We start from the raw sequence: 21895 nt of genomic DNA on the forward strand, positions 1-21895 counted from the left end.
ACACATATCCGGAGATTCCGATTGGTTGGTCCAAGATGGAGAGAGGCACTGATATGGTCTTAAAGCTCCCTGGGTGATCCATGTGTGCAGCCTTGACTGAGAGCCACTGGTCTTGTCTCAACCCCTCATTGGAAAGAGGAGGTTGAAGCCTAGAGAGGGGAGGGGAATTGCCCAAGGTCACACTGACATCAGGGGCATGGTCAGGGCTGGAACTTGGGTTTCCTGACTCTTCATTAAAGGCTCCCATGTTGTCTCTCTAACAGGAAACCATATCTAATCAAATGACTTGGGTGTTTTTTAAAAATCATCACCAAATATTTGCTAAATACCGTATTCAGGGAGAGGTGGAAGAGAAAATATCCTTCTCTGACCTCCAGAAGCCTACAGTCTAGTAGCAGAAGCACACGTGTATCTATATATGTCTAACACCAGATAGATTCTGAGGCATACACTAGGTGCTGTGGGAGAATTAGAGAGGGAGAGGAGGAATCCAGGAAGACTCCCTGGAGGAGGAAGAGTTACTCCCAGTCTTGAAGGATAAGGCCGTAGAGTTTTTAGATAAAATACAGGATGTTCAACTGAATTCAAATTTCAGAGAACAACGAGTATGTCCCAATATTGAATGGGGCATACTTAGCTAAAAAAAAAATTTGGTGTTGGCCAGGCTAGGTGGCTCATGCCTGCAATCCCAGCACTCTGGGAGGCCAAGGCTGGTGGATCAAGAAGTCAGGAGTTCAAGACCAACCTGGCCAAGATGGTGAAACCCTGTCTCTACTAAAAATACAAAAATTAGCTGGGCGTGGTGGCACACTCCTGTAATCCCAGCTACTCAGGAGGCTGAGGCAGAGAATTCCTTAAACCCCGTAGGCGGAGTTTACAGTGAGCTGAGATCTCGCCACTGCACTCCAGCCTGGGCGACAGAGCGAGACTCCATCTCAAAAAAAAAAAAAAATTGTTGTTTATCTAAAATTCCAAGTCAAGTGGGTGCAGAGAATCACCAGCAGAAGGGAGAGTACTAGCAAAAGCAGGAGCAGCTATGAGCAGGGACTGTTTGTGTAGCTGGAGCAGAGAAGCTGTTGGGAGGGGGAGTGCAACAACACTGTTGAGGTGGGGCCGGCCCAGGGAGGACCTGTGAAGCCAGGCTCTGGGTTTGGACTTGGCTGTACAAGCCACCGTCCTCCCATCTGGACAGCTGCAACAGCCTCACAGCTCTGTAGCCACGTCCATCTCTCCCCTCTGTAGTGAGTTCTCAACACAATAGTCAGAACTCAGGTCAGACCATCTCACTTCCTGCTCAAGCCTTCAATGGCTTCCCAGGCTGTTCCTAGGAAAAGACACCCGAACTCCTTACTCAGCCTAGAAAACCCTGTAGAATCTGACCTTACCTAGGTGAATAAAATCTACTCTAGAGGGTTATTGGGCAGATCAAGGAGGGAGTGTCAGGCAATGGTTCTCAACCTTGGCTGCTCATTGAAACCATCCAGGGAGCTTTAAAAACGCAGGTGCCTGAGCTCCATCCCCAGAGATTTTGGGTTAATTGGTCTAGGGTGGGACTGGGCATCAGGAATTTCAACAGATCCCCAAGTGATTCCAGTGTGCAACCAAATTGGGCATGATGGATACAAAGTGTCTTCCCTGGCCCCGAGCCTGTGCTCAGTGAGAGGGGTGGCGTTGCCATGCTTCTGATTATTACCGCCACACATCCAGCTTCTATCCTGTTTCCCCCAGCAGTGATTTTCACAGCTGTGTCATCACTGGTGTCCTGGCCTTGGCCTCTTCCTACTCTCCACCTCCCAACATGCAGCACAGAGCAGCTGGAAAGGTCTTTCCTGAAATGCCAACCTGACCTTCCTCCCTCACCGGCCTGCCACTCTCTGAACCTCGAAGCTTTCCCACCTGCATTCCTCTGCCTGTAATGTTTTATAGCCCTTCTCTTAACTTGACCAACACTTACTCCTCCTTCCCATCCCAAGTTCCTCTTTTATGCTGTCTTAGGACTGAACTTTTTCCTCTACCACACTCACCATACCCTGTGCTGGTTTTTCATTGTGTGGGAACTTGCTTGGCTCCTCTCTCCCCCAGCACACTTTCAGCTCCATGAGCGGAGACCCAGTCTTTCTTATTCTCCACTGTCCCCACCAGAGCCTAGCACACAGTGCTGGGGTGGGCCTCATTACATGTTGAACGAATGAATGGATGAAAGAATGGCTAAGCACGGGAGCAATGAGATCAGGTTGGCATTTCCAGAAAGAGCTTTCCAGCTGCTTTGTGCTGCATGCTGGGAGGTAGAGGGAAGGAAGAGGCCAAGACCAACACACCAGTGATGACACAGCTGTGACAATACAGACAAAGAATGATCAGGCCTCCACTAGGACGGAGATGATGGGATGGGAGGGGGACAGATCTCAGAGACACTGGGACGGTCAAATGGGCTTATGGGGGAGAAGGTGCCAGATTCCCTGATGTTTTACCCTGAGGGACAGGCAGGATGACAAGATGGAAAGAGAGCCTTCCAAAGAAAGAGGCTGTCACTGGAAAGAGCCATTCTGGTTTGGCCACGTTGAGCTGGATGTGCTAGCAGGACATCGGGGAATCAGAGGCCAGCGGCAGAGCAGCCTGGGCTGGGGCTGGGGATTTCAGAGTCACATCAATAGAGGTGAGAGTAAAAGTAAAATAAAATTTTGAAGTTTTCATGCAAGTGTTTCTTGCCATTTCTGTGAGCCAGAGTTCCCGGGGTTAGGAGTATGGGTCCCTAGGAGGCTCTTCTGTCTGCAGAGGCACATCATGAGCGCTTCCCTTGTCCCTGCAGCGATCCTGGGCATGCACACGCTCATGAGTAACCAGCAGTACTACCAGGCGCTGAGCAGCAGCTCCATCATGAACAAGGAGGGGCTCAACAGTGAGTATGCGCCCGCCCCCAGGAGGGACCTCATGCTTCTTGCTTCCTCCACTCACTGATGTTCTCTGGCTCATTGCAGAAGTTTTAACATGTTATATAGCCAAATCTGTTCATCCTTTCCTTTGAGTCTCCTGGGATTTGTGTCTTGTTTACAAAGGCCTTCTCTATCCCAGTATTATAGAAATGTTCTCCTATATTTTCTTCTAAAAGTTTTAGAGTTTTACTTTTTACATTCAACTTTTTCTTTTTTTAGACAGGGTCTTGCTCTGTCAGCCAGGCTGGAGTGCATTGGCACAATCTTGGCACACTGCAGCCTGGATCTCCTGGGCTTAAGCAATCCTCCCACCTCTGCCTCCTGAGTAGCTGAGGCTACAGGTGTATGCCAGCATGGCTGGCTAATTTTGTTTATTTTGTATGGAGATGAGGTCACACCATTGCCTAGACTGGTCTCGAACTCCTGGACTCAAGCGATCCTCCTGCCTCAGCCTCCCAAAGTGCTGGGATTACAGGCATGAGCCATCACACCTGGCCTTATATTCAACTTCTTAATCTACCTGGAGTTCATGTTTGTGTGTGCTGTGGGATGAGACCAAACTTTCCTTTTTTTGAATTAATATCCAGTGGTCCCAACACCGTTCCTTGCAAGATTTATCCTTTCACCACTGGTTTGGGCTCCGCCTTTATCATCCACATGGATCTGTTTCTAGGTGCCTCCTCTGTTTCATGAGCCCTTTTGTCCTTTCCTGTGCCAATATTGCATTGCCTTAATTACTCTACTGCATTGTTCCAAAGCTGGCATTTTGGCCCCAAACAGAAATGAGGCTGCCAAAAAATAATTATTCCTCCCTCTGGAAGATTGATGCATTTCTTTCCCATCTGGGCTTCATCTTAGCCTCCCAAGAGTCCACTGACGTCATGAGCCCCGGGAAAATGACTAGCCCTGCTTTACAGATGTAGACCCAAGGTTCAGAGAGTTTAAGTAATTCACCCAGTTCTTGCAAGACGTCAAAGGCAGAGTCCAAGTAGAACCCCGGCCTCCAGGCTCCCTTGCGGGGCTTCTTCTGAGTGGTGCCCCCTACCCCCACCCAGCGCCTGCGATGTGCAGCCCTCACGTGCCCCAACTCTGCACATGCTCCCTTCCACAGTATCTTTGTGTTGGCAGAAAGTGAGCCCCTTGTTTCTGTGAGCCACCTCCCTTTTATCGGTCACTCTAGGTGTGATTAAACCCACACAATACAAGCCTGTGCCCGATGAAGAACCAAATTCAACAGACGTAGAGGAAACGCTGGAACGGATAAAGAACAATGACCCAAAACTTGAAGAAGTTAACCTGAATAATATCCGGGTAAGGTCCATTTATTTCATTTTACCTGTGTGTGGCTGCGGGAGGGGGAACCATGTCACCCAAATGCAAATGGTCCAGGGTTGGTTGTGCAGAGTAAACAGGGTCCTGTTTGGATTCTGGGTGTTTCTGCATTGGAAATAGGGACAAAACCTTTGCAAATGGGAGCCTTTAAGAGGGGTGGGCAGTGTAAACAAGTGCATCTGGCAGTCCTGGTTTCTTTCTGAGGATGATATCAGGCCCAGATGTTTAGCACGGGCCAACCCAGCTTCGATCTGGAAACCTGCCACATTATTCAAAACACTGAGAGATTCTCCGAGATAAAATCATGAGTCAGACACACGCTGCTGCACGGGATCTCAAGGCTGGAAAAGTCCAGTGCCCACTAGGCTCGGGGGTAACACAGGCCCTGGGCATGTCCCTCCCCTGTGCCATCGCTGCTGCTGTATCACGTTCATATTCATCCTCATTTTACAGCCACAGAAGGGAGCTGTTGGCCAAAATGTCCAAAGCGATATCCCAAGCTGTCTGCCCTTTTCTCTGTGGACATTTCCTTATGTGATCCCGGGGCAGGGGAGGGACAGGTGGACAGGCAGTCTCACCCTGAACAGGCTACCGCAGGAAGAATTCAGAGACAAATGCAGCTGCCTACCCACCTGCTCGGCCCGGAGACCAGTGGATTAGTTCTGGGAGGGGGTGGGTGTAAGACTAGAAGCCAGCCCCCCATGCCCCTGCTCCACTTTCTTTCCTTCTCCACTTTAGTTTAAGCAGCTGCCAGCCCCACGGCACCATCAGATTGGAAACCTGCACCCTAGTGTTCACCCCCACCTGGCCTCCCCATGCTCTGTTCCCACGGGAGCTAAAGTGACGCTCTGAGAGATTGGTAAAAACACAGCCATGTTTGCTTTCATGTGCCCAGTAGGAGACATTGGCACAATTCAGAATGCTGCCCGCTGGCAGTGAATGCTGTCTCAGGGCTGCAAGAGGGATGGAATCGCCCTGTGAGGCCCCAGCCTCCTCTGGGCCTCAGTTTCTCCTCTGCACTGTGAGCCTGTTGGACCAGATGAGTGGTTTTCACCTGAGAAGATTAAAAAGTATATACCAACGCCCAGGCCTGACCCTAGAGATTCTGATTCTATTGTTCTGGGCCGGCTCAAGCATCACCATTTTGTAGAAGTTCCCCAGGAGTCTCTGATGTGCAGCTGGAGCAGAGACCCCCTGGGGTAGATGTCTCTTAAAGAGCATCATATGCAACCCCCTTACCTGTTTTCCAGAAACAGGGCCAGAGAGGGCAAGAGGCTTCCATAGAGACACTTAGCAAGTCAGAAACATTGCCAATCACTGGGACCAAGGCCAGGTTCCAGCCCCTCCCCACACCCCTAGTCCTAGCTCTTTGCACAATACTACACACCTTAATTTTTGCCTCTTCTCTGGCCCCCAAGTGCACAAAGAAAGAGGTTACAGGTCTTATCTGAAATTTTCACAGAGGATTTTCTAAATCTGTTTACCAGAAAGTTCTCCCCAAATCTCAATCATCTGGGACAAAGCCTGAACATTTTGCCCATTCAGCTTTTTGGCCAGAGACTTGCCAGGAATCAGTGAGTAGCCAGGCTAATCCACCTGCCTCAGCCTGTCCCAGGGGAGGCTTCTGGTCACTCTCTCTGTTGCCTTTCTTTGTGCAGAATATCCCCATCCCCACCCTCAAGGCATATGCAGAAGCCCTGAAAGAAAACTCATATGTGAAGAAGTTCAGCATCGTGGGGACACGGAGTAATGACCCCGTGGCGTATGTATGTACCTTTCTGTTCTGTTGCATTGTGGGTAGGGGGCCTCGAAACAGAAGAGTTGAAATATGTGGCCTCAGGACTGGTTGTATCCCACTAACAAAGAGCTTTATGTGGTACAGTGGAAGGCACTGGACCAGGAGCTATGAGGGGTGTAGAGGGAATGGCCATCACCTGGCACCACCTACACATCATCCTGGCCAATCCTCACAACCACTTCTGGTCTCAGATGTGCAGTTCTCCCCACTTTGCACTTAACGAATCTAGGGTTCAGAGAGGTCAGGCAACTTGTTTTGTCCAGTCACACAGCAAGTGAGAGGTGGACCTGCAATTCCAGTGCAGTCATGTGACCCCTAAATCTGTCTCTCTCTTCACTCAGCACATCATATTAGAACAAGGGCCTGCCCTTCCCTGTTCCTCAGTTTTTCCATCTCTAAAATCAATGGCTTTGGCTGGGCGCAGTGGCTCACACCTGCAATTCCATCACTTTGGGAGGTCAAGACGGGTGGATCACTTGAGGTCAGAAATTCGAGACCAGCCTGGCCAACATGGTAAAACCTCGTCTCTACTAAAAGTATAAAAATTACCTGGGCATGGTGGTGCACGCCTGTAATCCTAGCTACTCGGGAGGCTGAAGCAGGAGAAGCACTTGAGCCCAGGAGGCGGAGGTTGTAGTGAGCCGAGATTGCACCACTGTACTCCAGCTTGGGCGACGGAGCGAGGATCCATCACAAAATAAATAAATAAATAAATAAATAAATAAATAAATAAATATTACAAAAAATAAAAATGATGGTTTCATCAGCAGGTCCCAATGACCAATTTTATTTTACCAAGTCTCAAAAGATATTTCTGATCAAATTAAATTGTACTTACTCTGAAGTAGCCATCAAATCTTCTTTTTAAACATCCAGCACACATGTATTGAGAGTCTTTCTGTGCCCAACACTGAATTAGGTTCTGGGAATATAATTGTGACCAAACAGTCTCAGCTTCCACTTTCATAAAGATTCTGGTCCATTTGGCCAAGCAGACAACTAAAGGGTAACAGTACAGTGCAATTATTGCAAAGCTAGATTCCTGCAAGAAGGGCAGAAGCTAGTTTATCAGGGCTAGTAATTAACCATTTAGTAGCAATCAATTTTTTTCTGATTCTTAAAATAGGTAGGACAGTGTTCTTTCATATTTTTGAAATAATAGAAATAGCTCACAATCTCCCATTGCTGTCAGTGGGGAACCTCTGGATTGATGACCTCTGACCTCAGATCTCCATGGTTCCTTGCCCATAGGAACACAGCTGGCAAAGCCACATGCCCTGTCTGCTACTATGTCATGGGTCAGAAACCAAGCACATCCATTCTGGCCCTCAGCTCAGGTCCACCAATGCTTTTTGGGCGTGGACTCCGCCAGACCAACAGCTGATATCAGCCCATGCACACCAGTATGCCCGTGTCAAACACTGAGATGCTTCTGGGCCAGTTGGTAAATCAGGCTGCCAGAGCTCTGTCAGTGCCCCCACTGCCTGCCCTAGCTTTTCTCCTGGGCCCCGGTTCCTCCACTGGGACCCAGCATACAAGGAGTTAACACCTCGCAAGACAGGGCCTCCAGGACCTGCTCAGCCACCAGCATGTCCAGTTGGATCAGCCTGGCAGATTGCCTACTGGTTGTTATTTTGATTTTTTTAATTAGATTTGATTAAGCCAGGCCAGGCCTTTCCTGGGAGCAGGAGGGTTCTGGTGGAGGACACAGAGAGGATTCTGGCTGGGTCCTTGCCCTCAGGAGGGCCAGCCAAGTCAGAGACAGACACCATCATAGAGAAAGCTGACATGCCATCCCAGGGGCACACGTAAGTGAAGGGCACTGAGGAGGGGGCGATGATTTCAAAACAGAGGGCTTCCCGGGAGCTAGCCTCTCAGCAGGTCTCAGCAAGGCAGGGGTGACGGGGTAGGTATTCCTGGCTCGGAGCGTCATTTTAGGCAGCAGGGCCCACCGATCAGTGTGTCCTATCAGCTGCCGGTGTCTTTTTCCCTCCATGACGCATCGTTTCCACCAACTGCTAATTACCTCATTTCCTTCAGAGGCTCTGATTGTCATCTACACCCCCTGGCTGAGTTCCTCTGAAACGTGCTAGGGGCCACCTAAGCTCCTCTTCTCCAGTTTGCCCTGGTCACTTGCCCAGTGGGTGGTTTCCCAGGCTTCCCTCTCCTGCTCTGTCGTGCTCAGATGAAGAAAACCATGTCTCCATGGAATTTCCATAGGGCAATAAAGAGACAAGTGGGGAGTATGTACAGGAGGTTGAGGCTTCACTGGTCACTCAGTGAACAATGCCTGAGGGCCTATTATGTGCTGGGTACTGTGGGCAACATGGGATAGATAGGATGCATTTTCAGCCCACCAGGAGTATATAGTCTAATAGCAGAGACAACACCGGTATGAAAACAACTCTGAACAGAGGAATCCAAGGTCCATAATGAGAGAAGTATGGCTCCATTCTATGAGGATTCAAGAGGGTAGGCTACAACTAGCTGGGGAATGTCAGCAAGAGCTCTCGGAGAAAGGGGCATTGAGAATGGCCTTGAAAGATGGGCAGAGCTTGGACAGTGAAGCAGAAAGGGAAGGGAATTCCAGGTGGGAGGGATAGAAAGGGCAGAGACAAAGTGGGAAAGCACTGATCAGGCATGGGGAGCTGCGAGTAGCCCCACTGAAGAGGAGCAGTGAGAGCTGATTCTGGACAGCGGAGTAGACCCAGGTCATAGAAGCTTTGGATGTAGGCTAAGCAACATAGAATTCTCCTGTGGGGGATCGGGAGCCATGGCGGGTTGCAGGAGAGGAGAGACACAGTCAGAGCTGTGCTTGGTGAAGGACATGGTGGGGATCATCATCTTGTTCCCCTAGGTGTCTTAGGTTCTACCCAGAGGGGCCTCCAGCCTTGCTCGGGGTGACTTTGCTTTCTCTTGTGCTTCAAGGCCCTTGCTGAGATGCTCAAGGAGAACAAGGTGTTGAAGACACTGAATGTGGAATCCAACTTCATTTCTGGAGCTGGGATTCTGCGCCTGGTAGAAGCCCTCCCATATAACACTTCTCTGGTGGAACTGAAAATTGACAACCAGGTGAGATGGGCAAGGGTCTCCTCAGGTCTGTTACTACATGCAGCTCACTGGCCTGCAGTTTTTCCCATGCTGCTGGATGGAGCTGAGAACGCTGATGATAGAAGCTCAGAGCCCAGCTTTGAGGGACCTCCAAGGTCCCCAAAGTTCACACCCTCTACCATGCTCACCTTCCTTCTTCATCGCTCCCACTATGTGCTCTTCCAGTTCTGCTTGAGTCCCTCTCATGATGAGGGACACACTCCTTACCAATATCACCACTTCCATTCTTAGGCAATGAGAACATTCTTCCTTATATCTGGTAGAAGTCAGCTCCCTGTAAGTCCTGTTTGTTGGGCTTAGCTCTGTTCTCTGCTTCATCCAGGACATCTGTTGCACAGATCTCATGAACCACTAAGCTCTCCTTCTCCAGGTTAAAATTCCCAATTTTCTCCATTCACCCCCATTCAATGGGGCTTTTGAATTTCCTCACCATTAACATTACTCTCTAGGCAAATTCTAGTTTGTCTTTATTCTTATGGAGTTACTGTTTCTCTGTAACTTCTGTGAGTCAATCATTTTATCTGCGGGGCAACTCTTTCAGCTCTGACTTTCTAAGAGGATGCTAATAACATCTTATATGTTACAAGTGTTGAGAGTCTACTGTGGACCAGGCTCTGAGCTACACATCTTACATCCATCATCTTTGATCTTCACAACAACCCTACAGAATGTGGGTATCATCAGTCTCAGTTTTCAGAAAACAATCCAGACAAGCCAAAGATAAGCCCCTTTTTCAGGGCCATAGGGTCAGCATTTAGGAAGCAGGATTTGAATCCAGGCCTCCTTGACTCTAAAACTCTCACTTATTCCACTGCAGCATGTTGCTTTTGATGTTAAAATGCTTTCTTTTTTTATGAATGGGGACTCAGTTGTTTTTTTCCACTACATGAAAATTTTTGCCGAATGGTTGTATAAATGTATGCATGGGAAAAAGATTGGAATGAAATATTACAAAATTCTAAACAGTGGTTATACCTGAGTGAGACTATCACAAGTTCTTAACTTCTTTATTGTAAAATATGGCAAACATACAGAAAAGTGCATAAAACTTAAATGCATAGCTTAAGGAATCATAACAGGCATGTAACCCATGTCCAGGTCAAGAAACGAAAACATTACCAACCTACAGAAGACTTTGACTGTCCCTTCCCAACCATAGCCTTTTCAAAACCATTCACAACTTGCTCTCCACTCACTTTCATGCCCCCATGCCTTTCCCTCCTCATGGAATGTCCTCCCCTGCCTCTACCCTCTTCTCTGCCTTCTGGGTTTAGTTGAAGCTTCACTTTATCTTAGTGGTGTTCTAGAGACAGCTTGAACCAGCTTGCAAGAGCTGATTGTGGATATCTCTTCCTGAGACCGGTGATGGCATATTGGTGCCTTGAATTGCTCATGGTAGGTGGGAGTATTTACACTATGGAAATTGGCAAATTGGCACACCATGCATCAGGGCTTTTTTTTTTTTCTTGGAGAGCCAGGTTACTACTGTCTTCTCCCACTAGTCTGCCATAGCTCCTCCAAACCTCTGCCCAAAGAGAGTTAGATACCTCTTCCTCTGGGCTCCCCCAGCACCTTGGCTTCCCTTGAGCTTCCCAGAAGCTGGTGCTATGTCTGAGGCATCTCCTTATCTCAGTGCCCAGCTCAAGACCTGGCCCTTCAGGGGTGCCTGGTAAGTAAGATTGCCCTGGATGATCATGCATATTGTTCACAGCACAATGAGGTAGCAGAGAGCAAAATTCAACCTGGAATCCACTCTGCAAGCTGTGTGCCTCAGTATGGGGCTTTGTTCATGCAGAGAGGGCACTTTTTTCTAATTTATATAAAGCAGTCACATGAGCTGGCAGCAGCCGTGTCACGTGCATTTGCTGCATTAGACTTCTTGCATCTCTCGCATGCAGGTGGTCTTGCTGCTGCCTTGCTCATTCTCAGGCCCTCCACACCCCTACCCCTTCTGCACTCTCCCTTAGCCATTGCTGACTCTGCTCCACTGGAGGCAAGAGGGGCAGAGCAGATGGAACACAGGCATGCAGCAGGCTTGGCAGCAGCCCTGGGCCAGGCCCTAGGATTGGCTACTCATGTGAATCCCAGCCTGGCCTGGCAAGAAGTCAGGGTCTACCCAGAGTCAGCTGAAACTTAACTCCCAGGGCAGAACGTCAGCCAAAGAGGACTGGGAGCACTGGCTTCAGGTCACTGTGGTGGCAGCTGCCAGGGAGTTGCCCCTTCCCTCCACACACTATCCCCACAGAGTCCAAGATGGAGCCCATGCTAACCATTGCCCTTACCTTAGCTGAATACCCTGGTTCAAAAACATTTACTTCCGTGAGCCTCAGTTTCCTGGCTTGTAAAATGGGGATTATAAAAATCTCTGCTTCTAAGGAGACAACAGATGTAAATTCTGAAGTTGTTAACTTTTAGAATTAGTGGGAAGGTGAACTAGGGGATTCACATGCTATTCTAAGAGTTAATTTCCTGAGCAGGTATCATGCGCCAAAACCATACTGGGTACTTTGTGTCTATTATCCAATTTAATGTTCACAAAGACTCCGTAAGTGGCGTTACAACCCATCCCTGTATCACAGATGAGGAAACTGAGTGCCAGGCAGGCTATGCAACCTTCCCAAGGCCACATAAGAAGCGAGAAGGGCAAGATTCAAACCCAGGTCTGTGTGACTCCAGAGTCCATGTAGAATGCTCTGCCTGTCTGGGTTCTTGAAGCAGCTGTAGTTTCCTGTGATGTCAGCCTGGCTTTTCTCATCTGTCCTCTGGCCTGGGGCCTGAGCACTGGTCAGCACCACCCCCCATCCAGTGAGCCTCTTTTTTGGTTCATCTCGACATTTTGATGAATGCTGGCTGCTTGCCAGGACTGTGCTGGGCTGTGTGCGGGACTGAGGCTCCAGGTCCGCCCTCCAGAAATTTCCTCACTGGATGGGAGAAAAGATGGTTGCAGAAATGACCATCATACCAGGTGCTCCAGCAGCCAGACAGTGGGCTGGGAGGTCCATCAGAGGGAGAAGTCTTAGTCAGGAATAGTGATCAGGGAGGGTTGCTTGGAGGAGGCAGATGTTGAGATAAACCCGTAGATGCTGGGTAGACCCTGACTTCCCACTCACAAGGTGAAAAGTATCTCAGGTGACATGGAGGCCATGGCATCCCAGGTGCAGAGAGGAGTGGGGAAAGCCATGGAGCCCATCCACACAGGTTCACGGTACCCCCAGAGGAAAGCCAGAAAGGGGGTTAGGAGTCAGAGAGCTTTGAATGGGTAGGTTTAGGGAAAGTGGGCTGTGCTGTGCTCTGGGAAGATGGTTCTGGCTGGATGGGAGGGGATTGGGGGCAAGGAGAGGGTATCAGGGCCCAGGAGATCAGCCAGGAGCTATGGCCTCAAGGACCAGGGGGCTGTGGGGAGGTGCTCCTGCCTAACTGGAGTTGGGTCTGGCAGGGGAAGGGCTGAAGGCAGGTCTCAGGGAGGGGGCTCTGCTGACTCAGGCTCAGGAGGAGGCCACCTGTGCCTCCCCTTCAGGTGCCCCAGCCCCAGACTTGGGGGAGGCAGGGCAGTGTGACACAGAGGAGGTGGCCAGTGGCACTTGATTTATTCCTTTCTTCCTCATTCCTGGTTAGTCACCGAGGTCCTTGGAGACGGGAGCTTCTTCCTCAGTCCTGTGCTTATAACCTGTGGCAGCAAGTCTCTGTCCTTCTTTCTCCTTATACAGACAGGGAAAGGGACTTGGGGAGTTCTGCCCAGGGTGACACGGAGCTGGCTCAGGACACAGTTTGGGAACCAGGACTTTGAAGCTGTTTGTTGACTCAAATAGTCTCTCTATCCCCAAGCAATGTTCTGTTGCCGCCTGCGGCTGCGCCAAGACCACGGTGAATTGGGAAAGGGCAGAGCAGGCCCCAGAGCCAGAAAGCACCGAGACAACATCTAGTCCAGTCCTCCTTTCACAAGCGGGGAAACTGAGGATGAGAGAAGGGATGGGACTAGCCTGAGGCCACAGGCCAGGTTAGTGGCACAGCTGGGTTGGAGCTGCAGTATCCTGGCTGCACTGATGGATGAATGGGAGGGACCCTGTGGGCCCCGAGGGAGCCTGCAGGCCCAGCCCAGGCCAAGCAGGCCATCTCTACACACGGCTTCTTTGCTGCTCTTACCAAACTCTCCAAACTCCCCACAGAGCTGCTCTTCCCCAGGACCCCCAGGGCACCGGGGGGCCCTGCTCCCCAGGCCAGAAAAGGCCTGGGGTGAGCCCCACAAATGAGAATATGTATAATGTCTGGGGTAGTGGCCAGATTCCCCACTTTTTATTCCAATATTTGACAATGAGGGTGTGCTTAATATTTTGAAGAGAAGTTAAAGTAGATGGATTGTGCTGTCTTGTTTTCCCTGATTGGATGATTTGTATCTGGCTTTTTTTACTCAACATTGTGAGTGTATCAGTTTTTTGTAGCCTCAGAATCCTGGCATAAAACAACAATAAACATGTATTAACTCACCATTTCTGAAGGCCAGGAATCCAGGAGCAGTGTGGCTGGCTGACTTCGCCCAGAGCGCATGATCTGAGGTGGAGGAACTGCTTCCACCATGGCTCCCTCACAGCGTGGTCAGGAGACCTCAGCACCTTATCGTGTGCACCCGGCCTAGGGCTGTTGGAGTGTCCTCACAATATGGCAGCTAACTTTTCCCAGAGTGAGTGAGCCAAGTCAGAGAAAAAAGAAAGCCTCAAATGCCTTTTATAACCCAGCCTCGGAAGTTACACAAAGTCATTTCCACCATATTCTGTTTATTAAAAGTGAATCACAAAGCACAACCCACACTCAAGGGGAAAGAAATCAGACACCACCTTTTGGAGGGAGGAGGATCAAAGAATTTTGCAAATATTAAGTCACCATAGTAAGAATTATCTATATTATTTTGTGTCACAGGAGTTGACCAGAAAGACCTCTGTAACTGAGAGGTGACAGCATGCTGGCAGCCCTCACAGCCCTCGCTCGCTCTCAGTGCCTCCTCGGCCTTGTTGCCCACTCTGGCCGTGCTTGAGGAGCGCTTCAGCCCACTGCTGCACTGTGGGAGCCCCTTTCTTGGCTGGCCAACGCCGGAGCTGGCTCCCTCAGCTTGCCGGGAGGTGTGAAGGGAGAGGCGCGGGCGGGAACCGGGGCTGCGTGGTGCTTGCGGGCCAGCGCAAGTTCCGGGTGGGCGTGGGCTCAGCAGCCCCGCACTTGGAGCGGCCGGCAACCCCGCCGGTCCCAGGCAGTGAGGGGCTTAGCACCTGGGCCAGCAGCTGCTGTGCTCGACTTCTCGTGGGCCTTAGCTGCCTCCCCGCGGGGCAGGGCTCAGGCCTGCCATGCCTGAGCCTCCCCCCCACCCCCGCCATGGGCTCCTGCGCGGTGGGAGCCTCCACAAAGAGCGCTGCCCCCTGCTCCACGGGGCCCAGTCCCATCGACCACCCAAGGGCTGAGGAGTGCCGGAGCACAGCGTGGGACTGGCAGGCAGCTCCACCTGGGGCCCCGGTGCAGGATCCACTGGGTGAAGCCAGCTGGGCTCCTGAGTCTGGTGGGGACTTGGAGAATCTTTGTGTCTAGCTAAGGGATTGTAAATACACCAATCAGCACTCTGTGTCTAGCTCAAGGTTTGTAAACACACCAATCAGCACCCTGTGTCTAGCTCAGGGTTTGTGAATGCACCAATGGACACTCTGTATGTAGGTACTCTGGTGGTGACATGGAGAACTTTTATGTCTAGCTAAGGGATTGTAAATACACCAATCGGCACTCTGTATCTGGCTCAAGGTTTGTAAACACACCAATCAGCACCCTCAGTGTTTGTGAATGCACCAGTCGACACTCTGTATCTAGCTACTCTGGTGGGGACATGGAGAACTTTTGTGTGGACACTCTGTATCTAGCTAATCTATTGGAGATGTGGAGAACTTTTGTGTCTAGCTCAGGGATTGTAAAGGCACCAATCAGCACCCTGTCAAAACAGACCAATCAGCTCTCTGTAAAATAGACCAATGGGCTCTCTGTAACGTGGACCAATCAGCAGGATGTGGGTGGGGCCAGATAAGAGAATAAAAGCAGGCTGCGGAGCCAGCAGTGGCAACTTGCTGGGGTCCGCTTCCAAGTTGTGGAAGGTTTGTTCTTTTGCCGTTTGCTATAAATGTTGCTACTGTTCGTTCTTTGGGTCCACACTGCTTTTACGAGCTGTAACACTCGCTGCGAAGGCGAAGGTCTGCAGCTTCACTCCTGAAGCCATTGAGACCACTAACCCACTGGGAGGAACGAACAACTCCAGGTGCGCCGCCTTAAGGGCTGTAACAGGCGCCGTCTTAAGAGCTGTAACACTCACGCGAAGGCCTGCAGCTTCACTCCTGAGCCAGCGAGACCACGCACCAACCAGCAGGAAGAAACTACTCTAACACGTCCGAACATCAGAAGAAACAAACTCCGGACACGCCGCCTTTAAGAACTGTAACACTCACCGCGAGCGTCCGCGGCTTCATTCTTGAAGTCAGTGAGACCAAGAACCCACCAATTCCGGACACATAATTAGGAAAGCTACTCCAGGAAGAAGCAGGTACCTCAAAGGGGGAGGAGTTCCCATCCTGGGGGTGTGTAAACAGGTGGGAGATGGAGGGAATTTTAATGTCAGTTAGGGTCTGGGACTCTGGAGTTGGACAACCTAATTCCCAGGCCTCCTTTCTGTTGTGTTTTGAGGTATTCCCAGTTGTCCATATCACCTGGGAATGGCCAGAGTTGGCCCCGTCAAATGTCCAAAGTGAGATTCTTGATGTTCTTGTTGCTTCTGGCCAGAGAGCCTCGGAGCCACCGGCTCCAGGATACACCTTGTAACAACTTAACACCTAAGGTGTTGGTTGCTAATTTTGTTCAAGAGCAAATCTGATCTCTTTCTCATCCGATGGTTAACGCTCTGACATGGTAAAGGGGTGAAGACACACAGCTGTAACCACTGCGGAAGGGCACGCTGACTTTTACATTCTTTTGGCAGAGCAGTCTCAATTTTAATTTGAAAGCGCCTTTCAACCTAGCAGTTTTGATTTCCGTAGGAAGTCTGAGGAATACCCTCTCCCTCCCCTGCCACTGCCACGTTGTTCGTAACAGGAAAAAACGGAAGTAACCTAAATATCCATCTATATCAGGGCATCCCGTGAAGCCAGTAGAAGGAATAAGATCATTCTCTATGTACTGACTCTGAAAGAGCTCTGCAAAATATTAAATGAAAAAGGTGGGCTAGGCATGACAGCTCATGCCTGTAATTCCAGCCTTTTGGGAGGCCAAGGAGGGAGCTCACTAGAGATCAGGAGTTCAAGACGAGCCTGGTCAACATAGCAAGACCCCATGTCTGTAAAATAGTAAAGGAAATTAGCCAGATGTGGTGGCATGTGCCTGTAGTCCTAGCTACTTGGGAGGCTGAGCAGGAGGATCACTTGAGCCCAGGAGTCAGAAGCTGTAGTGAGCTATGATTGCACTGCTTTGCACTGCTGCACCCTAGCCTGGGCAACAGAGTGAGACACTGTCTCTAAAAAAATAAATAAAAATGAAAATGAAAAAGGCAAGTTGTAGAACAGTAAGTATAGTATGAATTCATTTAAATATGAAACAAGCACCACAAAACAAATCCCTGTACGTTTCTGTCATATGCAGAAACACAACTCGTTGGCCATGGTGGTTACTTTTTTTTTTTTTTTTTGAGACAGAGTCTTGCTCTGTTGCCCGGGCTGGAGTGCAGTGGCATGATCTCGGCTCACTGCAAGCTCTGCCTCCCGGGTTCACGCCATTCTCCTGCCTCGGCCTCACGAGTAGCTGGGACTACAGGTGCCCGCCGCCACACCCAGCTAATTTTTTTTTTGTATTTTTTAGTAGAGACGGGGTTTCACCATGTTAGCCAGGATGGTCTGGATCTCCTGACCTCGTGATCCGTCCACCTCGGCCTCCCAAAGTGCTAGGATTACAGGCGTGAGCCACCGCGCCTGGCCCATGGTGGTTACTTCTATGGAAGGGGGTAGGACTGGGAATAAATGGGGTGAGGGAGACTCTTTTCGTTTTACTCAATCTGTGTTAATATCATATGAATTGTTAATAATGTGGTTATATTTATTCACAAATGGTTTATTTACTTCTCAAGCAAATCTGAAGGGGTACGAGAGTTCTTTCCCAACCATCCTGTCCCTGGCTCTGCTGCCCAGAGACTGTTGCCAGTCCGGGCATGACCAACCCCTTGGTCTCTCCCCCTTTACACACTTTCAGGCACAGGCGGCTCACTACCTTACCAGGCAGTTCCTCAGCGTGTGGACACTTCTAATGGTCAGAGGCATTCCTCCATGCTGAGCCAAGCACCATCTGCCTGTAGTTCCTCTCGTCAGTCCTACTTCTGCCTTCTGATCATTTTCAGAGGCACTTAAGTGAGGTGGAAACCAGCACAGACTCTGGAGCTCACTGCCTGTATTCAAATCCTGGTCCTGCAACTGACCCATTCTAGGATTTGGGAAAAATGTCTTAATACTTCTGTGCTTCAATTTTTCTTGCCTATAAAATGAAAATAATGAGGATGAGCATAGTGGCTCATGCCTGTAATCCCAGCACTTTGGGAGGCCGAGGTGGGTGGATCACTTGAGGTCAGGAGTTCAAGACCAGCCTGGCCAACATGGTGAAGCCCCATCTCTACTAAAAAAACAAAAATTAGCTGGGCATGGTGGTGCTACTCAGGAGGCTGAGGCAGGAGCATCGCTTGAAGCCAGAAGGCAGAGGTTGCAGTGAGCCAAGATCATGCTATGCACTCCAGCCTGGGTGACAGAGCAAGACTCCGTCTCAAAAAAGAACAAAAAATAAAATGAAAATAATGATAATAGTACATATTCCTTAGATTGACAGGAAAAAATTAATTAGCTTTTGTAAAATGTTTATGACATTGTTTAGCACACAGTAATCACTAAATAAGTTACTTGAAAAATAAGTAAGAGAACTGGTTTTTAGTCCTGGCTCCCCAGCCACTGGTTCTCTGTTCTATAAAATGAATGAGTCCTTTTAGTCTCAGGGTCCCCAGAGTCAGAGAAAGATGCAGGTATGAAGCTTCTTTGACATCTTTTTTTTTTTTTGGAGACAGAGTCTCACTCTGTCACCAGGCTGGAGTGCAGTGGCACCATCTCAGCTCACTGCAAACTCCACCTCCCTGGTTCAAGCGATTCTCCTGCCTCAGCTTCCCGAGTAGCTGGGACTACAGGCATGCGCCACCACGCCCAGCTAATTTTTGTATTTTTAGTAGAGACGGGGTTTCACCATGTTGGCCAGGATGGTCTCGATCTCTTGACCTCGTGATCCGCCCGCCTCGGCCTCCCAAAGTACTGGGATTACAGGCGTCAGCCACCGTGCCCAGCCAAAGCTTCTTTGACATCTTAAGGCTTATTGTAAGATGTATGCACGTGTTCTGTTTTACTCCTTAATGTGAAAAGAATGGGTTTGGTCTGAGATGAACACTCCTGGAAGATCATGATTATCTAATGGAATCCTGTACCTTGTCGCACATGCCCATACACATCTGTATGTATCCAGGGTACTGGACACTAATGTGAGAACTGGGCCTGGAGGAACCTCTGCAGTCCTTTCAGCCCCAGGTCAAGGTCAAGCCTTGGCTCTGTCATGAATAAGATGAGGGAGCATGGTGCAACTTCCATCTACACATGGATTCAGTATACTCATCTCTAAGATGGAGATGCTGGCTCCTGCCTGCCTTGCTCACCTTCCAGGGATGTAGACAGGTCAAATGGGAGCGATGCATGTCAAGGGGCTTTGTACTCTGCACGAAGCATCAGCTTTGCAGAGGCAGTCCTCGAAGTCCCTGGTAGCCCCTTCACTCAGGGGAGACGAGTACTTTCTGAGACTAGCCCATCCTGAGTTTTAGCAGGGCATTTCCAGCAAGAGACCTCAAGGAGAGGCCAGGGATCCTGCTAACTGGGGAGGGTGGGTGGAGGAGCTGCCAGTTCCTTCTTGGGGCCTCAGATGGTTGCTGTACCATCTCCAGGCCAAAACGGCCAGATTCCAGGGCTGTGCTGAGTCCTCCGAGGACCAACCTGACCTCTTCCCAGCATTCTCAGGAGCCTCGCCAGAGGGGCCGGTGGAATTTCACCAGTGTCCCTCTGCCTGCCGTGGTCAGCTTTCTGAGCCAGTCTGAACCCAGACGAGCTCTTGTGAACTCAGAATACCTGGGGGGAGTTCTCAATCAAGAGTCTCAGCTGCAATTCGTGCTTGTCCATTTGGATGCTGGGCTGATGTCCCCTCTATCTCTCCCAAGCATGTTCCTGTTTCCTCCGTTCAATTCAATTCTGCACACCTCGACTGAGAGAAACTGGGTACTATGTCCTACCCAGGAGCTCACGGTCTACAGCAGCACTGTTCAATAGAACTTTCTGTGATGATGGAACTGTTCCATATCTGCACTGACCAACGTGGTAGTCTCCTATTTGTTTGTTGGTTTTTGTAGTGACAAGTTTTCTCTATGTTACCTGCCCAGGTTGGTCTCAAACTCCTGGTCTCAAGCGATCCTCCTGCCTCAGCTTCCCAGAGTGCTGGGATTATAGGTGTGAGCCACTGTGCCCGGCCACCAGTGGCTATCAAGCACTAGAAATGTGGCTAATAGGACTGAGGAACTGAACTATACATCGTTTTCATTTTAATGATTTAGATGTATAGAGCAACATGTGGCTAGTAGCTACTGTAGCTACTGTATTGGGCAATACAGTTCTAATTGGCGAGACAACTATAGAAGCAGGGGACCCAAGTAAGGCAGATGGACTCTGCTAGGTGTAGGGAGGGACATTCAATGTGCACTTGAGGGTGGAATGGGGAGAGATCATTTCCTGGGGTCAGGATCAGGAAAAGCCTCATGGGGGAGGGGGAATTTGCAGTGCATATTAAAGCAATAGGGATACACTTACAGGGAGGCTAAAAGCATTCCACGTGGAGGCACATGAGCTTTTTGGAGTAGACCTCTGTCTGCACCAGGTACCATTATCAGACTGCCAGAGATAAACAGGCTGAGTAAAGAAGGAGAGAGAGAAGGAAAGCAAAGAGTCATTTGTGAGGGCCTTGAGTGCCAGGCTGAGGAGGTGGGGCTGTGTCCTGTTGGCTTAGTGAGGGAATGAGCTGAGATCATACAAGTGGAGCACAAGGCAGGGCCTGGGACACAGTAAATAGCAGCAGTTCTTGGCAGTGGGGAGCCATTAGAGGTGGTTGTGTGTTTCTGTTTGGTTTCTATTTCTGGTTTTTAAATTATTATTATTAAACTTTTAAAATTTGGGGATAATTGCAGACTAGTATGCAGTTGTAAGAAATAATACAGAGGAGCCGAGTGCAGTGGCTCACACCTGTAATCCCAGCACTTTGGGAGGCTGAGACGGGTGGATCACTTGAGGCCAAGTTCGAGACCAGCCTGGCCAACATAGTGAAATCCCATCTCTACTAAAAACACAAAAAATTAGCTGGGTGTGGTGGCACATGCTTATAGTCCCAGCTACTTGGGAGGCTGAGGCAGGAGAATCACTTGAACCTGGGAGGCAGAGGCTGCAGTGAGCCGAGATTGCACCACTACACTCCAGCCTGGGCAACAGAGTCAGACTCTGTCTCAGAAAAGAAAGAAAGAGAGGAAGGAAGGAGGGAAGGAAGGGAGGGAGGGAAGGAGGGAACAGAGAGATCCCTTGTACTCTATGCAGTTTAGGTGGGAACTGTAGTTTTGTATCACAGCAAGGATAGTAACATTTATAAGGTCAAAATACAAAATATTTCCATCACAGGGATCTCTCATATTCCCCTTTTGTAGCCAAGTTCACTCGTCTCTTCCTCCTGCCTCCTTAACCCCAGGCAACCACTAACCTGTTTTCCATTTTAATATTTTGTCATTTAAAGAATGTTATATATATAATGTTATCTAAATGAAAATCATATATTATGTAACCATTTTGGACTGGCTTTTTTTTTCACTTGGCATAATTCTATGGAGATTCATCCAGGTTGTTGCATGTACCAATAGTTTGCTCTCTTTCACTGGTGAGTAGTGTTCCATGGTGTGGATGTACCATGGTTTGTTTGACCACTCACCTGTTGAAGGGCGTCTGGGTTGTTTCCAGGTTTGTCTGTTACATATAAAGCTGCTATAAACATTCACGTACAGATTTTATGTAAACATGTTTTAATTTCTTTGGGATAAATACTCAGGAGTCCAATTGCATTTTAAAAAACTCTTGTGCACAGTGTGCCATTTTCTAGACCCACCAGTAGTTTATGAGTGAGCCAGTTTCTCTACATTCTCGCCAACATTTGGTGGTGTCGCTAATTTTTGTTTTAGAGATTTTGATAGGTATGTAGTGATATCTCATTGTGATTTTGATTTGCATTTCTGTGATAGGTCATGATGTTGAACATCTTGTCATGTGATTATCTGCAATATGTACATCCTCTTCAGTGAATGTCTCTTCACATTCTTTCCCCATTTTCTAATTGCTTTTTTTTTCACTGTGGAGTTTTTTCTAATTGACATGTACTTCACACGCCACACAATTCATCCTTTTAAAATTCAGTGGGTTTTGATATATTCACAAGGCTCTGCAACCATCACCACTGTCTAATTCTAGAAAATTTTTATCACTCAAAAAAGAAACTCTATACCCATTAGCTCTCATTCTGCTTTTATCCCCTCCCCCAGCCCCTGGCAACCACTAAC

The 21895-nt window shown here is 49.1% G+C and overlaps 1 protein-coding gene across 1 annotated transcript in view; it reads left to right on the plus strand.

Moving 5' to 3' along the window:
• Positions 1-21895, plus strand: part of TMOD1 (tropomodulin 1) — a 91835-nt gene that overhangs the window by 57417 nt on the left and 12523 nt on the right. The window contains exons 5-8 of the mRNA XM_032164641.2: positions 2810-2899; positions 4114-4244; positions 5924-6031; positions 8992-9135. Of these exons, the coding sequence (XP_032020532.1) occupies positions 2810-2899; positions 4114-4244; positions 5924-6031; positions 8992-9135 (473 nt within the window). The remainder of the gene's footprint in view (positions 1-2809; positions 2900-4113; positions 4245-5923; positions 6032-8991; positions 9136-21895) is intronic.

Source organism: Hylobates moloch, unplaced genomic scaffold (genome assembly GCF_009828535.3).
Source record: "Hylobates moloch isolate HMO894 unplaced genomic scaffold, HMol_V3 SCAFFOLD_10, whole genome shotgun sequence".
Lineage (NCBI taxonomy): Eukaryota > Metazoa > Chordata > Mammalia > Primates > Hylobatidae > Hylobates > Hylobates moloch.